The 25991-nt window shown below is 36.6% G+C and overlaps 2 protein-coding genes across 3 annotated transcripts; both read right to left on the bottom strand.

Moving 5' to 3' along the window:
- Positions 1-8520: 8520 nt before the first annotated feature.
- Positions 8521-9982, bottom strand: LOC137743817 (cytochrome c oxidase copper chaperone 2-like). Of its 2 annotated transcripts, none has more exons than XM_068483752.1 (2): positions 9852-9982; positions 8521-8987 (listed from the first exon to the last, which is right to left on the bottom strand). In XM_068483752.1, the coding sequence occupies exon 2, from the start codon at positions 8941-8943 to the stop codon at positions 8701-8703; it is 243 nt and encodes an 80-aa protein (XP_068339853.1). In that variant the 5' UTR covers positions 8944-8987; positions 9852-9982; the 3' UTR covers positions 8521-8700. The 2 variants fall into 2 exon arrangements, with proteins under 2 accessions (XP_068339853.1, XP_068339855.1); XM_068483754.1 differs by having other exon boundaries at positions 8521-8963; positions 9852-9943.
- An 11905-nt stretch (positions 9983-21887) lies between these two features.
- Positions 21888-22587, bottom strand: LOC137742819 (uncharacterized). Its single transcript, XM_068482770.1, has one exon. The coding sequence runs from the start codon at positions 22585-22587 to the stop codon at positions 22153-22155; it is 435 nt and encodes a 144-aa protein (XP_068338871.1). The 3' UTR covers positions 21888-22152.
- Between the last annotated feature and the right edge of the window lie 3404 nt (positions 22588-25991).

The following is a 25991-nucleotide window of genomic DNA, read 5'->3' as shown; positions in this document are numbered from 1 at the left end:
TGCTTATACTCTTACGAATATAATCACCGTGACCGAACCCGGTGCCGACGATCCGTGAACTTTGTAGAACTAGTAGCCTTGTCTTCAGGCTCTAAAACCCAAACGGCGAGACATGTTCCTTCCTCGACCATAGTTGCAAGATAAAGAAGTCAATAATGCGCTCAATGTAAAATCAACACATTTTACTCCTCGATCGAGCTCGGCCGACAAGTTGGTACGCCCCTCATCAACCGAATGACGTAGTTAGCTTATTAATTACTCGGCCTACACGCCACGTAGGCTTGGTAATTTTTAGGGTCAACACAATGATAAACATCATTCAATGGAGAAAATTAGAAACCTAATTGCCTAAACAGGACGAACCCAAAAGTATCTTCGAACAAATTTTCAAAGTAAAAGGTTTATTTTCCACTATTTGGCATTCTTCCCACATTAGTTTGGATTTCGATAGTAATTTTGATTCCCAAACAAAATCAACTCAAGAAGCACTGCGAAACCCCAACTCATCTTCACCAATTCACAAATCGCCAAGACTGGGTTTCGATGGCAAAGATCCAACTGCAATTGGGTTTTCCAATTTAAATACCGAGGAGAGACTCAATCCCATAGTCAAACAGAACACAGCAATCCTAGAGAGAGAGCCTCAAGCATTAAGGAGAGAATGAGACTCCCTCCATGGTTGTTTTCATCAGTGTTTGGGAGGGGTTGGGTTTCATGTCCTCTCTCTTTTCCTTGTATCGTTTTTGTTTTTGTTTTAGAGTTGAAGTTGATTGGTTTGGTGTTTTTTGGAGGAGACCCAAATCTTTCAATTTTTATTTTTTTATCATTTCTCTGATTTATAAGTGGATTTTTATTTACTTTGTCTTCTCCTTCCCTCTACTCCCTCTCTCGATCCAAATTTACAAGCACTAAAATAGGGTTTGGCTTTTGCTGCAATTAAATGAAAAAACGTATTAAAGGTCAATTGCCTTTTGGAGAAGAGATAAATTTGAGGGAAAAGAGAGAAATTAGAGTAGAAAGAAGGATATGGATGAAATTATTTCGCGTACTCGTTCACTCCTTCGTATTAAGATCGCTCATACACTATGTGTACATGACATGCACATGACATGCACATGTTATGCTCATAGATATGAGCTCAACACAAAAACCTATAGCTCACAGCTCTCTCTTCAAATCAGAAAAATGACGCAATCAAATAAATGACCCTAAATTTTATATGAAGAATCGAAGATTCATTAATTTGAATTTGGTATCAAATTTGATTGGGTTCAAATATTTCAAGGATTTGAAAAACTTGCAGTTTGAATGGGCACAAAAGAACCCAACTGAATCAAAGGAAATTATTTCACGAACTCGTTCGCTTTTTTCGTATTTGCAAGACCTACCTCTGAATCAAAGTAAAAAGTAGTAAACTACGTCAATGCGAAGAGTATCACAGATGTAAATACACACTATCTACACATAATATACTATATGCACACCACATGCACATAATATGTACAGCACATGCACATGATATGCACAAAACAGGAAAATCTTTAACGGCAACATATTGGTATAGTGTATACAATTAAAACATAATTGTTATGTATATAAGGTTACAGTGATAGTTTGAAAAGTCTTGTTATGTATATCAACCACTGCTTAACCATGCACATGGAAAACATGATACTCGTTGTCATTATTTCACGGACACGCATGACCCTTAACGTCCTCTAAGTTTTTTTTTTAATTTTGTTTTTTCGTCTAGGCCAACTAGGTTGTGGTCATACTCGCTAAATTCTGAGGTACAACATACGTGCATCATAACTAGTGGACATTTCTACTTCTCATATTAAGATGTAGTCATGCACACCATATGCACACCACATGCGTATTACGGAAAAAAATTCACAAATTTCTACAATTGGACACTTGAACCAGAAATTGTTCCATCACAGTCTTGTAGAACGTCAAAAGTTGAAATTTATTCCACAACCCATAAGCCCCAACATGAAACAAACCCTAATTTAACTTCTAACTATTAATTCATCTTACAAACAACTCATTTATTCCATAAATAATTGATGAAGGAACTTGAAACTAAACACCCTACCTTACTATGCCTGCCAAAGCTTCAATCACCCGAAAAATGGAACTTTCCGGCCAAAACAAAAAATATGGTACAAAACCCAGCTCATTCTTCTCACCTCGGTATGAGGTGAACCCAAAACCCAACTCACTCTTCTCACCTCTCTTTGGACTTCCATCTCTTTGAAATTAGAGTAGAGAGAGAAATAAGAAAATAGGGGAGAGAAAGTGAGGAATAACCCATTTATATGTGGGTATTTTAGTAATTTCAGTTTTGTGCATGGTGTGCGTGGTTGCATGGCCAATTTGTCCTATTTCTGTCTCATGATTAAGAAACTATCTCATTTTGAGATTTTTTTCCTTTTTTTTTTTCCCCTCTTTCCTCTAATTTCTTTATCCTCCAGCTTTTTCACATTCCTTCTACTCTAGAGCATCCTAGCTCTCTCCTCTAATTTTTACTTTGTTTATTATGTATTTTGGTCCCACCACAATGAGTATCAAGAAATTCACTTTAGCTTTAAATCAAATAAAACTTTGGTAAATCTTTCAACTACGAAGATTAAATTTAATCACTTTGATCATAAATTGACTTACAAGGTTTAAACCTTACTCATCGTATAATTGAGTCAAATAATTAAAATGCAAGTGTAGAGTGTCGCAAGTACAATAAACTATTTTAACACCAAAAATTAACATATTGTTGACACGTGTTTCTAATACATATGAGCTTTATCAAGGTATTTGGGTAATGTCAACTTGTGTGTCCAATTAGCATTATCAATAGTAATATTTCGACATGGTGTCAACTGAATGTCAAAGCTGATTGGTAGTATTTTTTATATCATCTGTCGAGAAGATACTTATTATATGGTGACGACAATTAACATTGTGAAGCAATTTTTATATGAACTTTGGAAATATACAAAATGTTAAGAAGGAATATCATGCGAGAATCAAAATGAACAAATAGTTAGAATTTAAACTTTGATGGTTCAATTCGTTATTCTGAAAAATCAATAGCTGGATTTGTTATTACTTATTAGACTCCAATAATATACCTTTATAGTAGAAGATGAGGTTATTGGTTTAAAATATGGCTTGATTTTACCACAACGATTTGGCTGCAATGTATTGAGGTTGAAGGAAATTTTCATATTTATCGAAAAGAAAATATAGTAGAACTTCGATAATATGATACCCAATAAATTAGTAACTTTGGTTAAATAATAATTTTGGCCATTCCCGATTTGGGAGCAACGTGCTAAATTAATGATTCGCTAAATTTATAAGATAATACATTATAAAAATTCATATATGTCCATAATATTATATAAATTAATAATTTGTTGATACATAGTGTTTATTATTCTACTATAATACTTAGTGCTTATGTTTTTTAGTGCTACCTTGATTATCTTTGTTGTACTCGCACAATACTTTATGTATTTCATCTTTCATTATTTATTTATTTACACCTTTCAGATGAGAAGTCATTGTTGTATGTATGCTGTGCTATGTTATAATGGCTTTGGTTTATTTAAATAGAGTTTTTGCTTGGTTAAATGTTCTTAAAATATAATAATGTAGTACATTAGAACAATGTACAATCTATTTTTGAGAATTAGTAGATTCAGGAATTTTAATGATTAAACAGACACACTGAATTGTATGTCGTAAAAAGAAAAACTAAATATGATGTACAGTATTTAAGAAAATAAGGAATACCTTCATAAATTAATGAGTTATTTATTTCCACCCATATTGTGTCCCCGAGGGGACATCAAACTTTAATTTCTACAATAAAGAATTGTTTCTTACATGTAAGAACCCTAGCATTTTTCCTTTTTAAGATTATAAGCATTCTGCAGCTCAAAGAAATTTAGTTTGTCTCATGATTGGTGCACACAAAATATATATAATATTTTATATTCTAATCTAATTCTAAACACTGAACCAGGCAAAAATACATTATTTATGAACGGTTAATGAAGTCAAGGGATCCATGGCCTCAATCTCATCCGAGAATTTGTGGGTTTGGTTGCTCATGTCAATTTTCGTTTTCCATTGGATAGGACCAGTCACATTGAAGAATCCAAACTCTGATTTCATATATAGCTTTCTAAGCCACGCGCAAACCCCACTCTTTTCTCCTCTAGTAGTCAAATTTCTTTGCTCCTTCCATTAACCAAGAATATATATATATACAGTACGATATTTATTAATAATAGTTAGGCACGAAGTCAGAGATCCATATAGATGAGAGTATTGTTAAACAACAAAGTAACAAAACAAAAGGTTAAATAATTTACTAAACAAAATACTTATATATTAATCTATAAAATTTTTCATACAGCTTATTACAATATTCCTCGACGTGTTTTCATGTTTTGAAAGCATTGCATGACAACTTCATTCAACATTGGCAGTTGCAATTGGATAATGTCACGAGCAAGTAAACTAATTATACACTTTGCTAATGTCACAAGCATGTACATTTTTTTGTGTACCAAAAAAACTAAGTGGGGCCATTCACCCCCTCTGGGCCTAAGGTGGCTTCGACCATGATGATAGTAAGAGTTTCGCCACAAGAGAATATGGTGATTTAATAGGCCTTGATAAACAAACTTTGCCGGAGATTTTAATAATCCGGAAGATCAAGAATCAAATTTTAAAATTAAGAATTTTGGGCCTTTTCTATTTATCATTTTGGTTTTCCTTTAAATTCACAAGGTATTCATACAAACTTTGATTTAGAAAGGGTTTAAAGTTTATACAGAAAGTGGAGTAGCAATGAGGAGGACAGGTGCAATGATATATTTCTTTCTTCCCTACTTGTGGATAAAGAGATGGAAAAATAATGTACATGGGAATGTAAGGCTGTACTTCCTTTGAAAAATGTTTGAAAGCAAAGCTAGCTACTCGGAGAAGCAATTGCCTTGAAAATTTCCAAGATTAGTACATTTTTGTTTTCTTCATTAATGTGAAATCACCTCAAAACAAATTGTAAGTAAACACAAAAAGCTGACATTTGATTGTTTAAATTTTAAGTCATTCAAGATTTGTTTCCTTTAATAATACGTTCACGGAATCAAGTACCCTTTCTTCTGATCGATATCTTTATTGTGCAAAAGAATTAATATTGTGGCACTAAAACATCGTTATATATCTGACTTGTTATTTTATCCTCCCTTTTTAGTTCTTTAATTTGAAGTAAAAAATGGCTTGTAGCAGAATTTTGGCCTCCATAAAAGTCCTTCACATTTGCATGCGAATTATAATAAAATTACAAGACTCCAAAACGCAAAGCTATTCAATCCGAAGTTGTCAACTTTAAGCATTAGTCCTTGAATTTTAGTCCAATTGAATCTTTAGTCCTACAATAAAAACTTGTGAGTATTGATCCTAAGCTTGTCATAAAGTGGAGGAGAACTGGTCGTTTTGGATAACATTGTTATAATTTTTATCCAAATAAAGGGTTTAAAAGGGCAAGGTGTTAGTAAGCACTCGATTACATATGATTGTAGCCATCGAAGTTATTTAGTTAGTGTTAATTTTGTTTAATTAGATGATTAGTTGAGTTGGTTGTGTTAATCTTAATTACTGAAGATTATTGTATAGTATAAATAGAATAGTTGAACGTTTCTTACAGAATGTAAGTAAGATCATACTGTTTTCAGTTCATAAAAAAAAAAAAAAAAAAAAAAAAAAAAAAGGGGTTCTCCTTCGTTTGCTCTGCAACCTAGGGTTTCATAGTGCTCATCATGGAGACTATCTCTGCTTTTATGGTATTTGTACAAGAACATGAGTGAGAGCATTCACATAATAACCCTATCCCCGTCCTCCTCACTCAATAGCATATCCGACCTCGCCTTTTTTTATAAATTTTATTTTTAAAATTTTAATAAGCACATGCATAACATGTGTCTAATTACTAGTATTTATTAAAAAACACTCGAAAATATTTTCTTCAGAAGCACATGTCATGTTCTTTTACGATCCATAAACGTTGTTGAAAACAATTACAAGCTTGTTGGTGGTTAGTAAACAGTTTTAGCTCTTTCAGAAATTGTCTAAAAAAACTCAGGTTTAAAAATATCCTTAATCAGGCTACGAGAGATTTGCAAGGACACATATACTATCGATTACATGCAAGTTTCTCCTATCAATCTTTTACAACGACTAAAGTGCACGCTCACATTTAACTTATTATCTTCCCCAATTCATGAGTTAAGAACTTGAGAATGAGAGAGAGATAGATATCTCAATATGCGTGTGTACGAAGTGATTTGGTCGGCTTCTGAAAAAGAGAACTGAAGTTGACACGAGAGGATGGCAGGCCAAGCCCTCCATTATCAAGATTCCTTCGGACGTTTCTCGGCAGACGTGTGCTTCTCTCATGCCTTGGGAGCCCCACCTACACCTTACCCTGTAGGGCCCACCTCAGCAACTAGTACCCACTACCCTGCTGCTTCCCTCTCCAATCCCATGCATCTATAAATTGAGGACGATGGTGCAGAGCTTGGAGATACAGCAAGCAAAATACCATTCAAGCGAAAACCCTAATTAAAACACATTTCAGCTCCAAGTTCTTAAGTTTATCTTCAACATGTCGGGCAAGTGCGGCAACTGCGATTGTGCTGACAGCAGCCAGTGCGTGTAAGTAGTGCTTCTTTGTCAGTTTATTTATGGATGTTTGATTCTTGCATACAAGGTCAAGTATAAATTTCTCTCATGCACAATGATTAATTAGCACGTGATGCTATGGTGATAGTGTACTTGTCCTGTGAAAGTTTTTCTTATGTATATAGACTATACAAATGGGGAGATCTTGGATATCTTTGATGGTATGACACCAAAGATGTATCACCACAGACTAAACCCTAGCTAGCTATAGCTCTAGTCAAATCAAGTTACGTGATGAGTGCTATAAGAATATGTTTCAGTTACATCTAAATCTTTCTTCAATATAAAGGATAATTGTTTTCCACAAGGATTATTAATTATAATTTACTCGCTTAATAACAAGATCATTTACTTGCTTAAATACGAAAAAATTGATGGAAGGTTAATCAAGCGTTTTAGTTTATAGTTTAGTGATATTTTTTTTATATATATATATTTAGCGTGTCCATTTTGGATTCTTCTTTTTCAATCTAGTTGGTGCATACATGTCATCCAAGCATTAACATGCCGATTATTTGAAATTGCAGGAAGAAGGGAAACAGCTACGACTTGATGATCGTTGAGACTGAGAACCGGTACTTTTCTAAAAAACTTCAATATAATATAAACATTCAAGACTGAAAATTTCTTCTCATTATTTCCTTTCGACTATACGTTTAAGACTAATTATGGAGAATACGTCTTGCTTTAATTTGCAGCTCCATGGACACCGTCGTCGTGGACGCTCCTGCAGCCGAGAACGACGGAAAGTGCAAGTGTGGCACAAGCTGCTCATGTGTGAACTGCACCTGTGGTCACTAAGCCCATACAACCAAATTAAAGATGTGATTAATAAAAGTGTCATATTAATTAAGGGATTATAGACCCTTAATTAATAAAAAGTGTATGTGGGAAAAAATAACGTTGTTGTTTACAGTATTTGAGTCCGTTGAGTGACATGTCTGTGAAAACATGTCACTCATATGCTTGTATTTCTGTAATTGTGTCATGTAATGGCCTTGTGATGTTATATGAAAGGATATTACTCAAAAACATGTTATGGCTCTCCTAATTACCATCTTAATTGTTCATCAACCATAATTTTGTTTCACATCATAGCTGAAATTAATCAAGGAAGTTTCACATCATAGCTGAAATTAATCAAGGAATTACAGAGGAACAAAATACACAAGTACTCACAGCTCCATTTAATCATGAAACTAATGCAGCTCCAATTAATCATGAAGTTGAGAAGGAACGTAATACACGTACCCTTACATAAGATATTACAGATATTGATGGACTTATAGCTCAAGTAAGTTAATATACACTTCAATCTGAAGTTTGATGTTCAATTTCCCTTATGTTAACACTGTTTGTATTAAAAAACAAAATGAAGACAAATATGACGGATATGTCCAATATGTTCTCCATATGAAACCCTTTTGGATCTTGGGATTGGTAGTATGCTCGATCATCTTCTTTATTTTGCACTTCAAGATGTCTTGATTCCTTTTGCTCTTCCTTTGAGCAACCAAAAGGAATGGCACAAAAACGAAGACATAGAAATCCCATTTCACTGTATTGGAGATGCAAAAAGGACGATGGGCTTACATGAAACGCATAGTCATGCATCTTAACTTTCTCACATAGCCTCACCTGATTCTTTTGAGATAGGGCCAACTAGACGTCTATATTTCATTTAAGTCCTTGTAAATAAGAGGTTAGAAAGGGATTATTTTGTCTAAGATTTTGAGATCATATAGTGTAACTTCATAAATTTTGAAGGGCGTGATGTAAATCTGATAAAATTACGTAAATACAAGTCAAATAAGAAGCTCTCAATGTATTATTCTTCAAATTTCTAATATTATCATGCTGTATGTCTAAACCTAAAATAAATGGTTTCCTTTCAAAACTGTTCATGTAGCCCTCAACTTATTATCTTAACCATCTCCGGCAACTTCAAACATTGAAGCCTTCTGCGCGTAGGCACTTGAGATGAGCATCGATCCATTTTGTGCATGCGTCTTGACCATGCTCCACAATGCATTCATCTCGCAGCTTCTTAGTATCCGGGCACGCACAGCAGATCTTCTTCTTCGGCTTTGTGTCCAGGGCAGGAGTAGTGACTGCTGACCCATGATTTGGCTGCGACCCTTTCAAAACCAAGGCAGAGGAAGTATTTTCTGCCGGCAGTCCACCCATTTCTCAAATTTCTTGAAGACCTAATAGAAATAAACTATTAAAAACTGAAACAAAAAAAATACAAAGAACATCAGCTTCGACTCAGAGCAGCCTTGATGTTAAACATGTATTCATTAAGGACGGTATACAACACATCTTGCCTAAACAGAGAGAATGGAAAAAAGAGATATGGCGTCTTACTTTATAGTAAACACATCCTAAAATTCGTTGATCGCGCATTAGCCTAATCACTAGACACTAGCTCATGTAAAATGAAGGAAATCACCGTAAAGGAAAAACCCGTTTATATAAGCATGCAACGAGTTCAGATCAACTAAACCACGCCTCTAAATTCCACTAAATACAGGAAATCAATAAAGTGAGACCAACTCTTTCATATCATAGCAAAGGTGAACCAATTTCAATACTAAAGCAATTCAACCAATCTCCCAAAGTACTAGTAAGAGCCTATTTACCAGCTTCTTTCAGCTTCAAACCGAAAATCTGCTTTCCTACTATTTTACTTGATTTCAAAATTCTCCAAACGGGCACTAATCTACAGAAGGAACTCAAACTAAAAAACCCAAATGAAGAAATAAACTTTTTTCACACTGATTCTGGATTTCAATCAAGATTCAAGACACACCCTTTATTCAACACCCACTCGGGCATTTCTTCAACCACATGGTGGGCACTTTGTTACTACAATCAACTCCATCATACATGCTATACATTTACCAGAACCAGCAGAAACTGCCAATACAAAGGCAAAACAGAAAACCCAGAAGAAAATTAAAGCAACCCATCTATCAAACACGAAGACAGCCATAACCACAGAGATTTTGGAACCTTACATCTAATTTATTGGATCTCAGAAGGGTAACGAGATTTGCAACAGAGATGTATGAGAAAAGGATGGAATTACTTACCAATGATACTGAAGGAGGAGAAGCTGAAACGAAGAAGCTTTGAGTTTTCTGGAGAAATTGGGAGCGAAAAGGTGTTTGTCTCTGGATACGAAAGTGGCCGCTCAAAATTTCAAGGCTTAAACTGGGCCGCGTATGAGTCGAAGGGTCAACCAGGTGTTGGGCTCAGTGGGCCTACACAAAATATGCTGAAATGTTTTTTTTTTTTTTTTTTTTCATTTTTTTTAAATAAACAATATTATCTACACGAAATAAGAGATAGAGATTTAGTCTCACAATAATTTAGCAATAATTCAAATTCGCATTTACCAAGAGTCAAATCTAAGACCTCTTACTTACAACTGAAAATGAATGAATACAACCAGGCAGTAGTACTAAGTGGCTCTTTTTTCTTTTTTTTTTCTATTTTTTTAATTATGTTAGTGATAAAATAAACATTTGGGTGAACACAAAGCAATAAGTAACTTGTTAGGACACCAGGGGACTTTTTGACAATACAAATCTCCTTTAATGTAATGTGATTATAGCCGTTAGATTGACAAGTTTACTCGACTTCTCTTGTAAGATATAGATTAATCAAAACTATGTTGAGAGCAATGTTCTAAAAATCGGCTTCGGCGGCCGCCTAGGCGCTGGGCGGTGGCCAACCGCCGGGATTAATGAAAAATCAGGACAGGGATTAGGCAGGCACCAAGGCGGCCTAGGCGAGCGACTGTGTGGCTAGGCGGTCTGGGAATTTCAATTTTTTCTGTGTTCGAACTTGAGAAAGGATGAATGCTTCTGGTCTATGTTCTGGTTTATCAGTTTCTGGACTTCAACTTCTGATCTGTGTGCTTGCAAAGAGGAAGAAGAGAGAAAATTAGTCTCTCTCTTCTTTCCACACCCACATGATCACTTTTCAACTTTTTTTTTTAATTTTTTTTATTTTTTGCTTCTGTCCATTCAAGTTTGGACAGCTAGCATCTTACTTTTCTTAAAGTAAAATGGCTGTCAGTTCATCCATCATCAAGTGCTATTAATAATTTTTTTCTCATTTAAAAAAGCATAGCTTATCAGCCTATCAATTCATAGCATCTAAGTGCTATTGATTTTTAAAACTTGTTAGATACACATTTTATTATTCTTTTACTATCTTATTTAAGATTTCATACAAGTATAATTTTTTGTAAGTGTCAGTATACACTTATTTACAAGATATACAAAAAACTTACCTCAATCCGCCTAGACCCCGCTTAGTCGCCTAGGCCCCGCCTAGCTGCCTAGGCACTAGGCGCCATTTCGCCGACCAACTAGCGCCTAGCGTTTTTTAGAAACTTCGTTCAGAGTGATCTCATGATTGCACAGCCAACTATTATTATGAATTCCAAAAAGAGAAAATTAGAATTATATGCCTCATTTTAGACTTTTGTAGATTAAACATTTATGCTTTTTGAGTTTTTGATTAAGCTTTTGAAACATTTAATTAAGATACTCAGACTTGAACTACTTCAGATTAATTGAAATTAATTTACATTTAAATATATGCTATACATTTTAAATAATTTCAATTATATTTAAGTCTAAAATTTTAACTTTTCAAATCTAAATGTACATCCACGACAAATGAAAACGTACCAACATTAAATGAAAATGTACCAATGTCAAATGAAAACGTATCAACCCCGAATTAAAACGTACCCAATTATAAACTATATGAAAATGAATATTCATCTTTTTGGAATGTTTAAAAATATGTTTGATTTAGATAGTCCTCTTTTTTGGTAGATAAGTCTCTGGAACAACTTTTAGTTGATCGGAGATAAATCCTATTATTGTAGATAATGCTAAATAATAACTATAAATCGTATAATTTTGAATTAACAAAAAAGTTATTATCCGTTGATTAATGACTCTTTCTAGAAAACAAAATAATTAATTCAATTAATTTAAACTTTTACATTGACACACCCCGACCTAGATCGAATCATGCTGGCCGTCACGTGAGAGTGACTTAACCATGTGCACAGTGCGGAAGTAATATTGATATAGAGAAATACGAATAAATAAAAACCAAGTTACCAGCAATACTAGCTAAGAAAAGGTGCTAGTGCGAGATTAAATGTGAAATACACAACCAGAGCATAAGTAGCCTAAGTGCAGTTCGACAGGACAAGTACTAATTATACAACACCCAAAGGTGATCCTACATTTGTTAAATCTGTCAGAACCTCCGGCAATCCTTGTAAGCCACCAACGATAACTCCTACCTAGAACCTGGAGGGGCGCAAAACAGAAAGTGTGAGTGGGCAAAAACAAAGCTTTTCAAAACCATTTCATTTCTCAAATGTTCTAACCCCTCACCGTAAAACCTGTATAATTTCCCAGAAAATAAAATATATTCGTATTTCAAAACCATGCTCAACAAGCTTTGATCATAAATATCTCATGCCAAATATCTCAATATGACAGAATAAGTAACTCAGGTAAAATAAACCAATGAGAAATAACATATCAGTCGGATCCACCTAAAGTGGCATAGACGACTGAACTCCTAGCTCATAAATCATGTCTGCACACGAGTCGAAACCACCTATAGTGGTCTGTACGACAGGACTGGGTGTAAATAAATACACTTTAGTGCTACGATCACGTGAAAACTGTGCGAATAATCGCGGGTCACCTGCAAGTCGAAACCACCTATAGTGGTCTGTATGACAAGCTTGTGCACCTAACTTGGATCCAAGGTGAGCGTATGGTGTAGGAGGTGAACATCAAGTGAAGGACCGTGCCCTAACTATGAGGGGAGCACTAACACCAGTGTGCAGGTTTATACGCTCTCAACACATCTCACATAATCATCAATTTACATAAACAATCTACAACTCACCTGGTACTTACCTGAGCGTCCACAGCATCAAATCACATTTATACATACTATATTAATTCAATGATCTATGTATAAATCAATATGCATGGCATTTCTAAACATAAATTCATTTAAATCGATTTTTTAGGAATAATCTCAAGTATATAAGCATATACGAAAAACCAAAAACCCACTCACTGGTATGTGGAAGGGTCGTAGCCCCCAAGCCTCGATTGACTGTGCTCGTCCTGAGGATAGGTCTCACATATATGCAAAACAACTATATAAACGTTAATTTAAAGCACATAAATGAAACTAGCTAATAACTTCTCATACATTGCTCAAATGGGTGTTTGAATATACTAACGTGATCAACTCAACACCATGAACATCCTCATATTTTTAGAAAAATTTTCTGACTACCCACGCGCCTGCCAAGGCACGGCTAGACGCGCCTCCACGTGCAGCCAACCCTAACGGAACAGTTAACGGCAGTTAGGAATATTCCGTTAAAACCTTAATAGAAGTTAACGGCGTTACCTGACGCCGTTAGAATATTCCGTCAACTCTGATGGAATATTCGTCTCCTTCTCCGGCGAGCATCACCGGTTGCCGCCGTCAGCACCGTCATCTAAAACATGAATTTTTGCCAGTTTCTGGAAAAACTTTAAAACTTCATATCTTTCTCATTTCTTAACCAAAATCCATGAAATTTGTTCCAAAATGAAGCTTACAACGAGTAGAACAAAACCTTATCACTTTTAGGACTTAAATCCAATAGGATCTTGCCGGAAAAACCCACGATAATCTGGCCACTACTGCAACTCTCCAAAATTAAGCTTCCCGACGTCCAAAACACTCCAACTTTCTTCCCCGAGCTTCGTGAAGACATCCTAAAACTCAAAGAAAAGTCCACGATCACGACTGCATGAACAGTAACCCAAATCGGAAATTCTGGTTTCAAAGGTTTCCCAGGTTTTCACGTCCAACCACTACCACCATTCGACTCCTAAGCTTGCAAGGAGTCCAAAAACACCATTCACGACCTCAATTCGTGATGTTTGAAAGGGTTAGTTTGAGAGTTGTCCGTATAGTCATACGAAAATGGAAGAAAAATCCGAGAATGAAGGAGAAAAAGGGTACATGGGAGTGGTGTGTGTGTGTGTGAGGGTGTGGTCCAGCTTGCAGCTAACCAAAACAAAGAAAATCTAAGTTCTAATTGGGTCCAAACCATTAGGACTTAACATATTGGTCCACCTCTAAAAGCATGTCACACACAACACATCTCAACGTCCAAGGGCAAAATAGACATTTCACACTGTCAATAAAAATAATTCGGGACGGGCTGTCACAACCTACCCCCCTTAAGAAAATTTCATCCTCGAAATTCACACAATAAATACAATCCACTAATAATCATAAAACAACCTTGGATACATATCTTTCATCTGGTCCTCTGTCTCCCAGGTGGCTTCCTCTACCTAGTGATTTCTCCACAAAACTTTCACTAAGCGCACGGTCTTGTTCCTCAGCACCTTATCTTTCCAATCCAATATCGTCACTGGCTCCTCATCATAAGTCAAATCTGGATTAATTTCCAAAGGTTGAGGAGGAATCACATGTGACAGATTTGAAAAATAATGACGAAGCATGGAAACATAGAACACATCATGCACTTTAGACAACTCTGGAGGCAACTCAAGCCTATAAGTAACTTCACCGACTCTCTCAGTGATCACATACGGTCCGATGTACCTAGGACTTAGCTTACCTTTCTTCCTGAACTGTACCACACCTCTCCACGATGAAAGCTTTAAAAATACCCAATCACCCACTTTATACACCCTGTCAGTGGCATGTTTATCTGCTAAGCTCTTCTGACGGTCCTAGGCGGCTTTCAAGTTAGATTTAATCACCTGAATATTCTGAGTAGTCTCCTCCACTATTTCAGGGCCCACCAAAACTCTCTCGCCAACCTTTGACCAACACAAAGGTGCACGACAAGACCTGCCATAAAGTGCCCCAAATGGTGCCATACCAATAATTGAATGAAAACTATTGTTGTAGGCAAATTCCATTAAATCCAACCGCTTATGCCAAGCATCACCAAACTGCAATACCGAAGATCTCAGCATATCCTTTAACGTCTGAATAGCCCTCTCTGATTGTCCATCTGTTTGAGGATGATATGTTGTACTATAAAGTAATCTCAAACCAAGAGCTTCCTGGAATGCTACCCAGAACTTAGAAGTAAACCTGGGATCATGATTCGAGACAATACTAACTGGAACCCCATGATACTTCACAATCTTCGATATAAATAATTCTGCTAATGGACTTAAAGAATACTTCTCCCTCATTGGAATAAAATGTGCTGACTTAGTAAGCCGATCAACTATCACCCAAATGCCATCATAACCATTATGTGTACGAGGAAGCTTGTACACAAAATCCATAGTAATATTTTCCCATTTCCACTGTGGAACTGGAAGTGGCTGCATCAACCCAAAAGGCTTCTTCTATTCAGCTTTAACTTGTCGACAAATGGCACACCTACTCACATACTTAGCAATTTCTCTTTTCATACCCGGCCAATAATAAAATGGTCGAATGATATGACACATTTTACTACCTCCAGGATGCATTGCATATGCCAAACAATGCGCTTCATCCAAAATTTCTTTCTTTAATTCCATATTATTCGGCACAAACATTCTACTCTCCTGCATAAGCATGTCATCTGATTCTCTAATTCTGAAGTCTTTCTTCTTCCCCCGATTCCTTGCCTGAATTATTTCCTGGACTTCTTCATCATCCATCTGAGCCTCAAGCACTTAATCAATTAATATTGGTCTAACTTGGAAATTAGCAAGTAGAGCTTCTTCTCGAGCTTCTACCCTTAACTTCACTCTAGTGGACCTCAAATCAGCAAGAAGAGGAACATTGCAAGCATAAATGGCATTAAGTCTAATTGGAGTCTTCCTACTAAGTGCATCAACTACCACATTTGCACGACTAGGGTGATACTTAATCGTGCAATATTAATCACTTATCAACTCAATCTACCTTCGCTGGTGAAGATTAAGATCCCTCTGAGTAAAAGATATTGGAGACTTTTATGATCCGTATAAATCTTACATTTTTCACCATAAAGATAATGTCTCCAAATCTTCAAAGCAAAGATAATGGCTGCTAATTCCAGATCATGAGTAGGGTAATTCATCTCCTGAGGCTTTAATTGTCGTGAAGCATAAGCAATCACCCTACCATGTTGCATCAACACACATCCTAAACCATTCAAAGAAGCGTCACTATAGATCTCGAAAGTACCACTATCATCTGTGAGTGCTAAAACAGGTGCATGAGTGAGATAATATTTCAACTGCTGAAAACTTTGTTCACAATTATCATCCCACTCAAACTTAACCTCTTTTCTAGTCAACCTCGTTGATGGTAATGTAATAACTGAAAAATCTTTAACAAACCATCAATAATAACCTGCTAGACAAAGGAAACTCCGTACCTCAGTGACGGTTCGAGGTTGTTCCCAATTCTCCACCGCTGCTACCTCTTAGGGATCTACTTGAATACCTTGAGCGGATATAACATGTCCCAAAAATGCCACTTGATTCAACCAAAATTGGAATTTGCTAAACTGAGCATACAATTGGTGTTCCCTCAATCTCTTCAACACCAAAGTGAGATGTCAAACATGCTCTGATTTAGACTTAGAGTATACCAGCATATCGTCAATAAAGACAATGACAAACCTATCTAAATATGGCTGGACTACTCGATTCATCAAATCCATGAAAGTTGCAGGTGCATTAGTTAATCCGAATGGCATCACAAGAAACTCATAATGACCATATCGAGTCCTAAAAGTCGTCTTAGGAACATCCTCACTTTTAATCTTCAACTGATAGTAACCAGACCTCAAATAAATCCTAGAAAACACGTAGGCGCCTCGAAGATGATCAAATAAATTATCTATACGCGGCAATGGATAACGGTTTTTAATTGTTACTCGATTCAATTGTCTATAATCAATGCATAGCCTTAAAGTCCCGTCTTTCTTCCTCACAAATAACACTGGAGCTCCCCAGGGTGGCGTACTAGGCCGAATAAAGCCTTTATCAACTAATTCCTGCAATTGAATCTTCAATTCCCTCAATTCAACAAAAGCCATTCGATAAGAAGTTAAATATATAGGGTCTATACCTGGAAGCAAATCAATAGTGAACTCCACATCTCGGTTTAGCGGCAATATGGGTAAATCATCAAGGAATACGTCAGGAAAATGCCTGACTACTTTTACATCTTCCACACTACTAGGAGCAACATCATTCAACACCATAAGAGCTAAATATCCCTAGCAACCTTTTGATAATAACCTTTTTGCTCTCACAGCAGAAATAACGTCATGCCTCACCCCACTATGCTCACCCACAAAAGTAATCTCAGGTAATCCAGGACGATGGAAAGTAACTGTTTTCCCGTAGCAATCTATATTGGCACGATTATAATGCAACCAATATGTGCCCAAAATCACATCAAAATCAACAATATCTAACGGGATAAAATTAGCTAGCATAACTACATCTTCCACCATCACTAGACATCCTGGATATACACAATCAACATAACATCTCTCCCCTCTAGGCATAGCAAACTCTAAATCATACCCTAGAGGTGTAGGATGAGGTTGCGTCAATTGAGGAAATGTACGAGAAATGACAGAATACGTAGCACCACAATCAATTAAAACTCTAGCAAAGTGACCAAGAATGTTTAACGTATCCATGATCAAGTCCGGATGATTCTGAGCATCCTGTGGAGAGATATTGTTAATACGTCCATGGGCTTGTTGTCGTCCCCCACGACCTCTACTAGCTTGATTATTTCACCCCTGCACACCACGGCTCTGACTTGGCTAACCAGGTTGCCTCGAAGATCCTACACTACTGGAAGCAATCTCTACTTGATGGGGTTGTCCTTCCTAGTACCACTGAGATGCACTAGCTGGAATGGGAGGATACGGCGTATAACCTCTAGAATATTGAGGATACCCACTTTGGTATTACGGATCCTGGGAATACTGATACTACCCTGAAGCATAAGGAGCGGTGTCACCCTAATAATGGTAAGCACCACCACGACTCATCTGTTTATAACTACCAAACCCTAGAACTTGTTGGATTGGCACTAGTGGTGGCAAAGAAGGCTGATGGGGCCTCTGCTCATTCTGGGGACAATTTATAGCTCTATGTCCCATTTGACCACAAGTAAAACATCCACTGCTACCTCTCCTACACTCCCCAAATGTCTATTATTACATCTGCGGCACAACGGAGCAATTCATTTACTAGCATCCCCCTGTCTCTGGAATCTATGACCCCTAGAAACTTTACCACATCTTCTCTGACCAATGGCACTAAAACCCTCATTGGAAGAACTGGAACTAGCTCCACTTTGCTTAAAGCTTTAAGTCTTGTGAGGTCCTTAAGATGATTGACCTTTACCTTTATCATCTCTCTTCTGATTGCCGTCATTTTCTTCTTCCTCTTCACTCTCACTAGGCATATTCTCTTAATCCTCAATCCTCAACAAAATCTCATAGAACTCCTGGTAAGAAGCACCATGAGTAGTGGTTGCCATAGAACGCCACTTCTTCTTAGTACCCAATCTGAAACGATGAAGCATCTCAACCGGATTAGCAGAAACATTCGGACGATAACGAGACAAGTCAGTGAATCTCCTGTAATACTAATTCGCCGTCATCTTCCCCTGTCTCAATTGAGTAAATTCTTGCTTCTTGCAATCAATATACTCAGGAGGAATAAACCTTTTCTAAAACAACTGTTTAAACATTTCCCAGTCAACAATTTCCTCTGAGGTCAACTGATAAGCCTTCTATCTCTACCAGGATGGTGGTTCTTTACCTAAGAACCATGTAGTCGTCTCGACCCACCTTTCAGGAGGAAGATTCCCTTGACTTTGCATCACTCAGAAAGTCTTTTCAAGATGATCGAGCCACCGCTCTGCTCCTTCATGTCCTTCATTACCCTCAAACTTATCCAACTTCAAATTATATATAGTCTGCAGGGGAGTCCTCTGAGGAGGGCGAAGCGAAGAGTGAATAGCATTGGCTATAACTTCCCCTAACTGAGCTATATCGGGAAAACTAGGCTTAGCTGAACGACGTGGCTTTCTACGAGGCGGCATAGTTCTAACAGAAGACACCAAAATAATTAGAATATTCACAAAATATGCAGGACTGCCAAACCTAGTGCTATGATACCAAAACTGACACACCCCAACCTACATCGAGGCATGCTGGCCGTCACGTGAGAGTGACTTAACCATGTGCAAAGTGCGGAAGCAATATTGATATAGAGAAATACAAATAAATAAAAACCAAGTTACCAGCAATACTAGCTAAGAAAAGGTGCTAGTGCGAGATTAAGTGTGAAATACACAACCAGAGCATAAGTAGCCTAAGTGCAGTCCGACAGGACAAGTACTAATTATACAACACCCAAAGGTGATCCTACATTTGTAAAATCTGTCAGAACCTCCGGCAATCCTCGTAAGCCACCAATGATAACTCCTACCTAGAACCTGGAGGGGCGCAAAACAGAAAGTGTGAGTGGGCAAAAACAAAGCTTTTCAAAACCATTTCATTTCTCAAATGTTCTAACCCCTCGCCGTAAAACCTGTATAATTTCCCAGAAAATAGAATATATTCGTATTTCAAAACCATGCTCAACAAGCTTTAATCATAAATATGCCATGCCAAATATCTCAATATGACAGAATAAGTAACTCAGGTAAAATAAACCGATGAGAAATAACATATCAGCCGAATCCACCTAAAATGGCTTGGACAACTGAACTCCTGGCTCATAAATCATGCCTACACACGAGTCGGAACCACCTATAGTGGTCTGTACGACAGGACTGGGTGTAAATAAATACACTCTAATGCTACGATCACGTGAAGACTGTGTGAATAATCGCGGGTCACCTACGAGTCGGAACCACCTATAGTGGTCTGTACGACAAGCCTGTGCACCTAACTTGGACTCAAGGTGAGCGTATGGTGTGGGAGGTGAACATTACGTGAAGGACTATGCCCTAACCATGGCAGAAGCACTAACATCGGGGTGCAGGTTTATGAGCTCTCAACACATCTCACATAATCATCAATTAACAATCTACAACTCACCTAGTACTTACCTGAGTGTCCACAGCGTCAAATCACATTTATGCATACTATATTAATTCAATGATCTACGTATAAATCAATATGCATGGCATTTCTAAACATAAATTCATTTAAATCGATTTTCTGGGAAAAATATCAAGTATATAGGTATATATGGAAAACCAAAAGCCCACTCACTGGTGTGTAGAAGGGTCGTAGCCCCCAAGCCTCGATTGACTACGCTCATCCAGAGGATAGGTCTCACCTATATGCGAAACAACTATATAAACGTTAATTCAAAGCACATAAACGAAACTAGCTAATAACTTTTCATACATTGCTCAAATGGGGTGTTTTGAATATACCAATGTGATCAACTTAACACTACGAACATCCCCATATTTTTAGAAAAATTTTCCGACCACCCACGCTCCGGCCAAGGCACGGCTAGACGCGCCCCTACGCGCGGCCAACCCTAACGGAACACTTAACGACAGTTAGGAATATTCCGTTAAAACCTTAACAGAAGTTAACGGCGTTACCTGACGCCGTTATAATATTCCGTCAACTCTAACGGAATATTCATCTCCTTCTTCGGCAAGCATCGCCGGTCGCCGCCGTCTGAAACTTGAATTTTGGCCAGTTTCTGAAAAAACTTTAAAACTTCATATCTTTCTCATTTCTTAACCAAAATCCATGAAATTTGTACCAAAATGAAGCTTACAATGAGTAGAACAACACCTTACCACTTTTAGGACTTAAATCCAACGGGATCTCACCGGAAAAACCCATGATAATCCGGCCACTACTGTAACTCTCCAAAACTAAGCTTCCTGACGTCCAAAACACTCCAACTTTCTTCCCTGAGCTTCGTGAAGACGTCCTAGAACTCCCTAGAACCCTAAAACTCAAAGAAAAGTCCACAATCACGATTGCATGAACAGTAACCCAAATCGGGAATTCTGGTTTCAAAGGTTTCCGAGGTTTTCACGTCCAACCACCACCACCATTCGACTCCTAAGCTTGCAAGGAGTCCAAAAATAGCATTCACAACCTCAATCCGTGATGTTTGAAAGGGTTAGTTTGAGAGTTGTCCGTACAATTGTACGAAAATGGAAGAAAAATCCAAGAGGAAGGAGAAAGAGGGTACACGGGAGTGGTGTGTGTGTGTGAGGGTGTGATCCAACTTGCAGCCAACCAAAACAAAGAAAATCTAAGCTCTAATTGGGTCCAAACCATTAGGCCTTAACATATTGGTCCACCTCTAAAAGCATGTCACACACAACACATCTCAACGTTCAAGGGCAAAATAGACATTTCATACTGTCGATAAAAATAATTCAGGATGGGCTGTCACAAACATTGTTAATGACTCTTTGTATAAAAAAATAATTAATTAATTAAAGTAATTCCTCATTATTAGAACAAAAAGTAATAAAACTTATGTTTTGAAAACAAATGTACCAAAAATTCAAATGTACCAAAAATTCAAATGTACCAAAAACTAAATGTACCAAAAATTCAAATGTACCAAGAAGCCAAATGGACCAAAAATTCAAATGTACCAAGTAACTAAATGTACCATTATAATCAAACGTACCTAACAATGAGTTTTGTTACGTTCTATTTAATTTACTAAAATAAATATTTTAATAAAAAAAATCTTAAATCATTATAATAAGAGATGCATAAAAATAAGAGGAAAAAGGGAATGCTAACGTGAATAGACTTCTAATCAAATAAAATTAAAGTACCAAAATTGTAGGGAAAATGTTTAATCAAATTTGCAAAAGAAATAGATGTTTAGTCTGTGACATTTAAAAACGAGGCATCTAATTCAAAACGCCCCTTCCAAAAAATGCATATGTGAGTTACCTCAGTGGGTCACACATTGTCACGAAACCAAGTGAAAGACACGAATAAATGCATTTGTTGTCATTTTATTCATTCTTTAATGTGAAAATTTACAACATGGACACAAGCGAATGTGCAAAATTGCAAATAAACAACAGAGTTTGTAGAACATGTTCAAGATTAACAAGATCCAAACAACCTATAAACTAACCAGAAGTGAAACCTAATCTTTGTTTTTCTCTACCTGCAATTCTTGTAGTTACTAGAATTCAACATCATTTGTTTTGTTAGACAAAATCATTCCAATTTTCAACATGATCAAGAAGTTGAAGAACTCGAAATATAAGATACTCTGGAGCACCTTAGAAGTTTCGCAGCAAAGCAAATGTATTTCTCTACTAATCATACTTCTCCCTCCATGAGTACACAAGAAGTAACACCCATGAAAGCGCCAATGTGATGTCACCAGCGACCTGTTTTGGCCAGTCTCCGGCGAGCTCTTCAAGGTTCCTCTCGAAGTAAACTCTCCAAATGGCCATGGAAATGTGAAGCAACACGCACCCCTTGGAAAAGAAGCTTTGGAACTTGTGGTCTTTGACAAAAGCAACCATGAACAGAAGGAATCCAATGGCAAACAGAAGCAATCCGGAGAAGGAATCCGCAGTTCGGATCAAAAGCCGGTCGTGAGGCGTTGATCCTTGGAGCTTGATTGCCGTCTCATGGCCATGGCTAAACACAGAGAATTCGTAGGAGTAAAACATCATGAAAGCTCCACAAATCAGAACAATCACAGAGTGGAGCATACATATTAGGAAAAACCCAGATAACCCCATTGCTCAAAATCCCAAGTAAAACACTAATCTTTCTTCTCTTCACAAAAAAACTTTGAGACGTAGGCGTAATCACATTAGTCAGAAAAGACGTGCTCCCCTGTATACCGAGTTTGAATCCCCTTCTCCGCAGTTTACAATATCGCAAAAAGGATCACATATATATCAAAAACCCTAAACCCTGAACTCTCACTTTACAAATCCCAGAAACCGGAGCAAGTAAATTGATCAGAAGCCAAACTTACTTAGCTTGCACTCTAAAACTCAAGAAACCCAGATGCCAGATAGACGCACAGACCAAGATTTCAAGATTTTTAAGATTTGAAATAAAGAATCAAACCTCAAACAAGGAAAACCCTAATCTTATTTATCAATGTTTTCCACATGAACCAAAACCTTGGGGCTCTGAAAGGAAATGAAATTAAAAAATAAGGGGGTTTTGCATGTTTGGCAAAGGGGAGAGAGGAAAGAGGAATGGATCTTGGTTGAGAAATTTCAGCAACTAGAACATGCTGATTGGCAGTGGAGGGATTTTTCTATTTGTGGTGAATTTTTTTATCTGATTTGATTAGCTGTAAAAATTTAAAGATGCTATAAATGCAAAGGATTATACAGATTTGAACTTTGCTTCTGTCTACAAAGCCCCACAGCTCATGAACATTTTCTGGTTTCTTCCTTGTTCTGCAAAGCAATTTGTGGGGTCTACATTATTTTTCTAATTTTCTTTAGGTTGTATTATTACTAAATTGACCAAAAAAACAAAGAACACACCATATCTAGAAAATATTTCCTCACATCCTTTTTTAGAAGAAAATTAAGAAAAAAATGTATTTTTTGGGAGGCCCATAAAGACTTTTGTCCCTCTTTTGAAGATTTTATATTTTGTCTTTTTTTAAGTTTGAAAGAAAGAGCATCATTATGTTAAGACATGAGTTTTTTTAAGGTAATGGCAACGCTTGCAGCTTTATCTTCAAAGAAAAAATAGAGCACCTTTAATGGGAGATACAAGTTGCTTTGAGATGGACATATTACATTTTTATTTTATAGTAAAGCCTTGTAATGGAGAAATGTAAATTATCCATCTTTGGATGTGGGTTTCTTAGTCAAAGAGAGAAAAATAAATGAGATCCAAATTTAGATTTCTTCTGTTGGAATATAACTCATATTTAGATTTATTTTAAATGTAAAATGAGATATAAATGTGACATGTTACGTCATAAAATTTACAATTTTTTATTAGAGATGCTCTTAAAACGGTGAGAAAATTCGAACTTTCGAAAAAGATATTTGAAAAAAAAAAAATTTCTTTTTAAATAATTAACCCAAAGAGAAGTTCGTTCACTTCACGTCTTAAGCAGCCTTACCATGACTCAATGTTTTTTTATTAGGAAGCTCACGTCTTGCAGATGTCTATGGATTCCTTGGAGGAGGGTCCCTTAAATTTCTAAAATATGAGAGATTTTTAATGTGATCGTCACACTAGGTGGTACATCACGTGTCCGTTATGTATATTAAAAGGTTTATAATTTAAAAATTAAAATTTTTCACCACTTGCACAAAAACACGTGGTGTATCACCCGTATTTCCGTCATAATTAAAAATTCCTCCTAAAATATCGAGTCTTGTTGAGCTCTTTGCATACGCAAGTAGTTATTTTTTTTATAATTAAACCCATAAAAGAAAATTTATGCTCGTCAAATTATGATTTTTTTTAAAAAGAATAATAACTTCTTACGCGGAAATGAAAGATTACACCACCATGCTAAGAAACCCTTCAAACTAAACTAGTTCTTTTTTCACAATGTGAGCTGGTGCTGTCAGAATCTTGTGCATCTGCACATAAGAATTATCTAAAGTGGATGCACAAGAAAATGAATGCCAAAGGTTTGATGGATGGTTGGTTGTAAATGTCCATGTACAAAGTAAGCTGTATTGATTTGTTCTCTCCTGCACCAACCCAATGACAACTTTACTATATCTTATACATTGAGATTCACATAACATTAGAAGAAATCATCATCATATGATTCATATGAGACCACCACCTCACTTGCAGGCTACAGCTGTGGAAGTGGCAGTGGAAGTGCCCATTCTTTTATTCATATTATTAGCGATGGAATGGGTCGAGTTTAACCTGTTTATATTCATGTCGTGGTTCTGTCAATCTACAGGTTGATTAACACATAAAATGATTTTAAAACAATAATTTAATAATACAATAGCCTGCGTTATTCTTCAAACATTTGAGAAAATTTATTGTTTAATTGTTTCCACAGAGTTTTTATTTTCATGTGAATTTCAAATCATGTCTTATCTGGAAATTGTCACTCTTGGTATGTTGCTCAAGAGAAAATTTTCATTATGCTTGGAAAATGAGTGCTACATCACATGTCATTATATGTTTATTTTTCAAGTTGTTAATTTTTTAACACAAACATCTTACCACTTATATAATGAAACGTGGTGTATCACCGCATTTTGAATAATCTCTTGTTGCACAATCCCTCAGATTCATCATGCACACTTACCAATGCATAGCCAACTAATGGCCATAGTATGGGATCACATGATTACAGCCTCTTTACGTACCAATGCTCTAATCAAAGCATCAATCCCTGCTTCTTGCAAAAGCAAACCTCCTCTCCTCTCCTTTCCTCTCCCACCTTCTAAAACCTCCATTTTCTCTGATCAATTTCTGAATCTCTAGTGCTGGTATGTTTGTAGCTTTCCCAGCATTAGGGTCGCCTTCCTTATTAAGGCCTTAAACAATGAATGATCGATCGTTTTGTGACCGTATAATAAAATGAATACAATCAACGATGGTAAGACAAAACCGTAATAACAACAACAACAATAACAATAAAGTTTTATCCCACTAAATGGGGTCGGCTATATAAATCTTAAAACGTCACTGCACTCGGTTTTGTGTCATGTCTTCCGTTAAATCCAAGTAGTCCAAGTCTTTTCTTAGAGTCTCTTTCCAAGTCTTCCTGTACCCCTTTGGACCTGAGCCTCTGTCTCATAATCTCATATTCTCACCGAGGAGTCTGTAGATCTTTGTTTCACATGCCCAAACTACTTTAACTGATTTTCTTCATCTTATCTTCAATTTTGGCTACTCTTAATTTACCTCGGATATTCTTGTTCCTAATCTTGTCATTTTTCGTGTACCCACACATCCAACGAAGCATTCTCATCTCTACTACACTCATTTTGTGTACGTGAATGCTTCATCGCCCAGCATTTCATGCCATAAATCATTGCTAGCCTTATTACCGTCCTATTAAAAATTTCCTTGAGTTTTCGTGGCATATGATAGTTGTACAACACACACGATGCACTCTTCCACTTCATCCATTCAGCTTGTATTCTACAATTGAGTGCTCCATCCAATTCTCCGTTCTTTT

This window comes from Pyrus communis, chromosome 8 (assembly GCF_963583255.1).
Source record: "Pyrus communis chromosome 8, drPyrComm1.1, whole genome shotgun sequence".
Lineage (NCBI taxonomy): Eukaryota > Viridiplantae > Streptophyta > Magnoliopsida > Rosales > Rosaceae > Pyrus > Pyrus communis.
The sequence above is the reverse complement of the archived record's forward strand: the minus strand, read 5'-3'. Positions and strand labels throughout refer to the sequence as shown.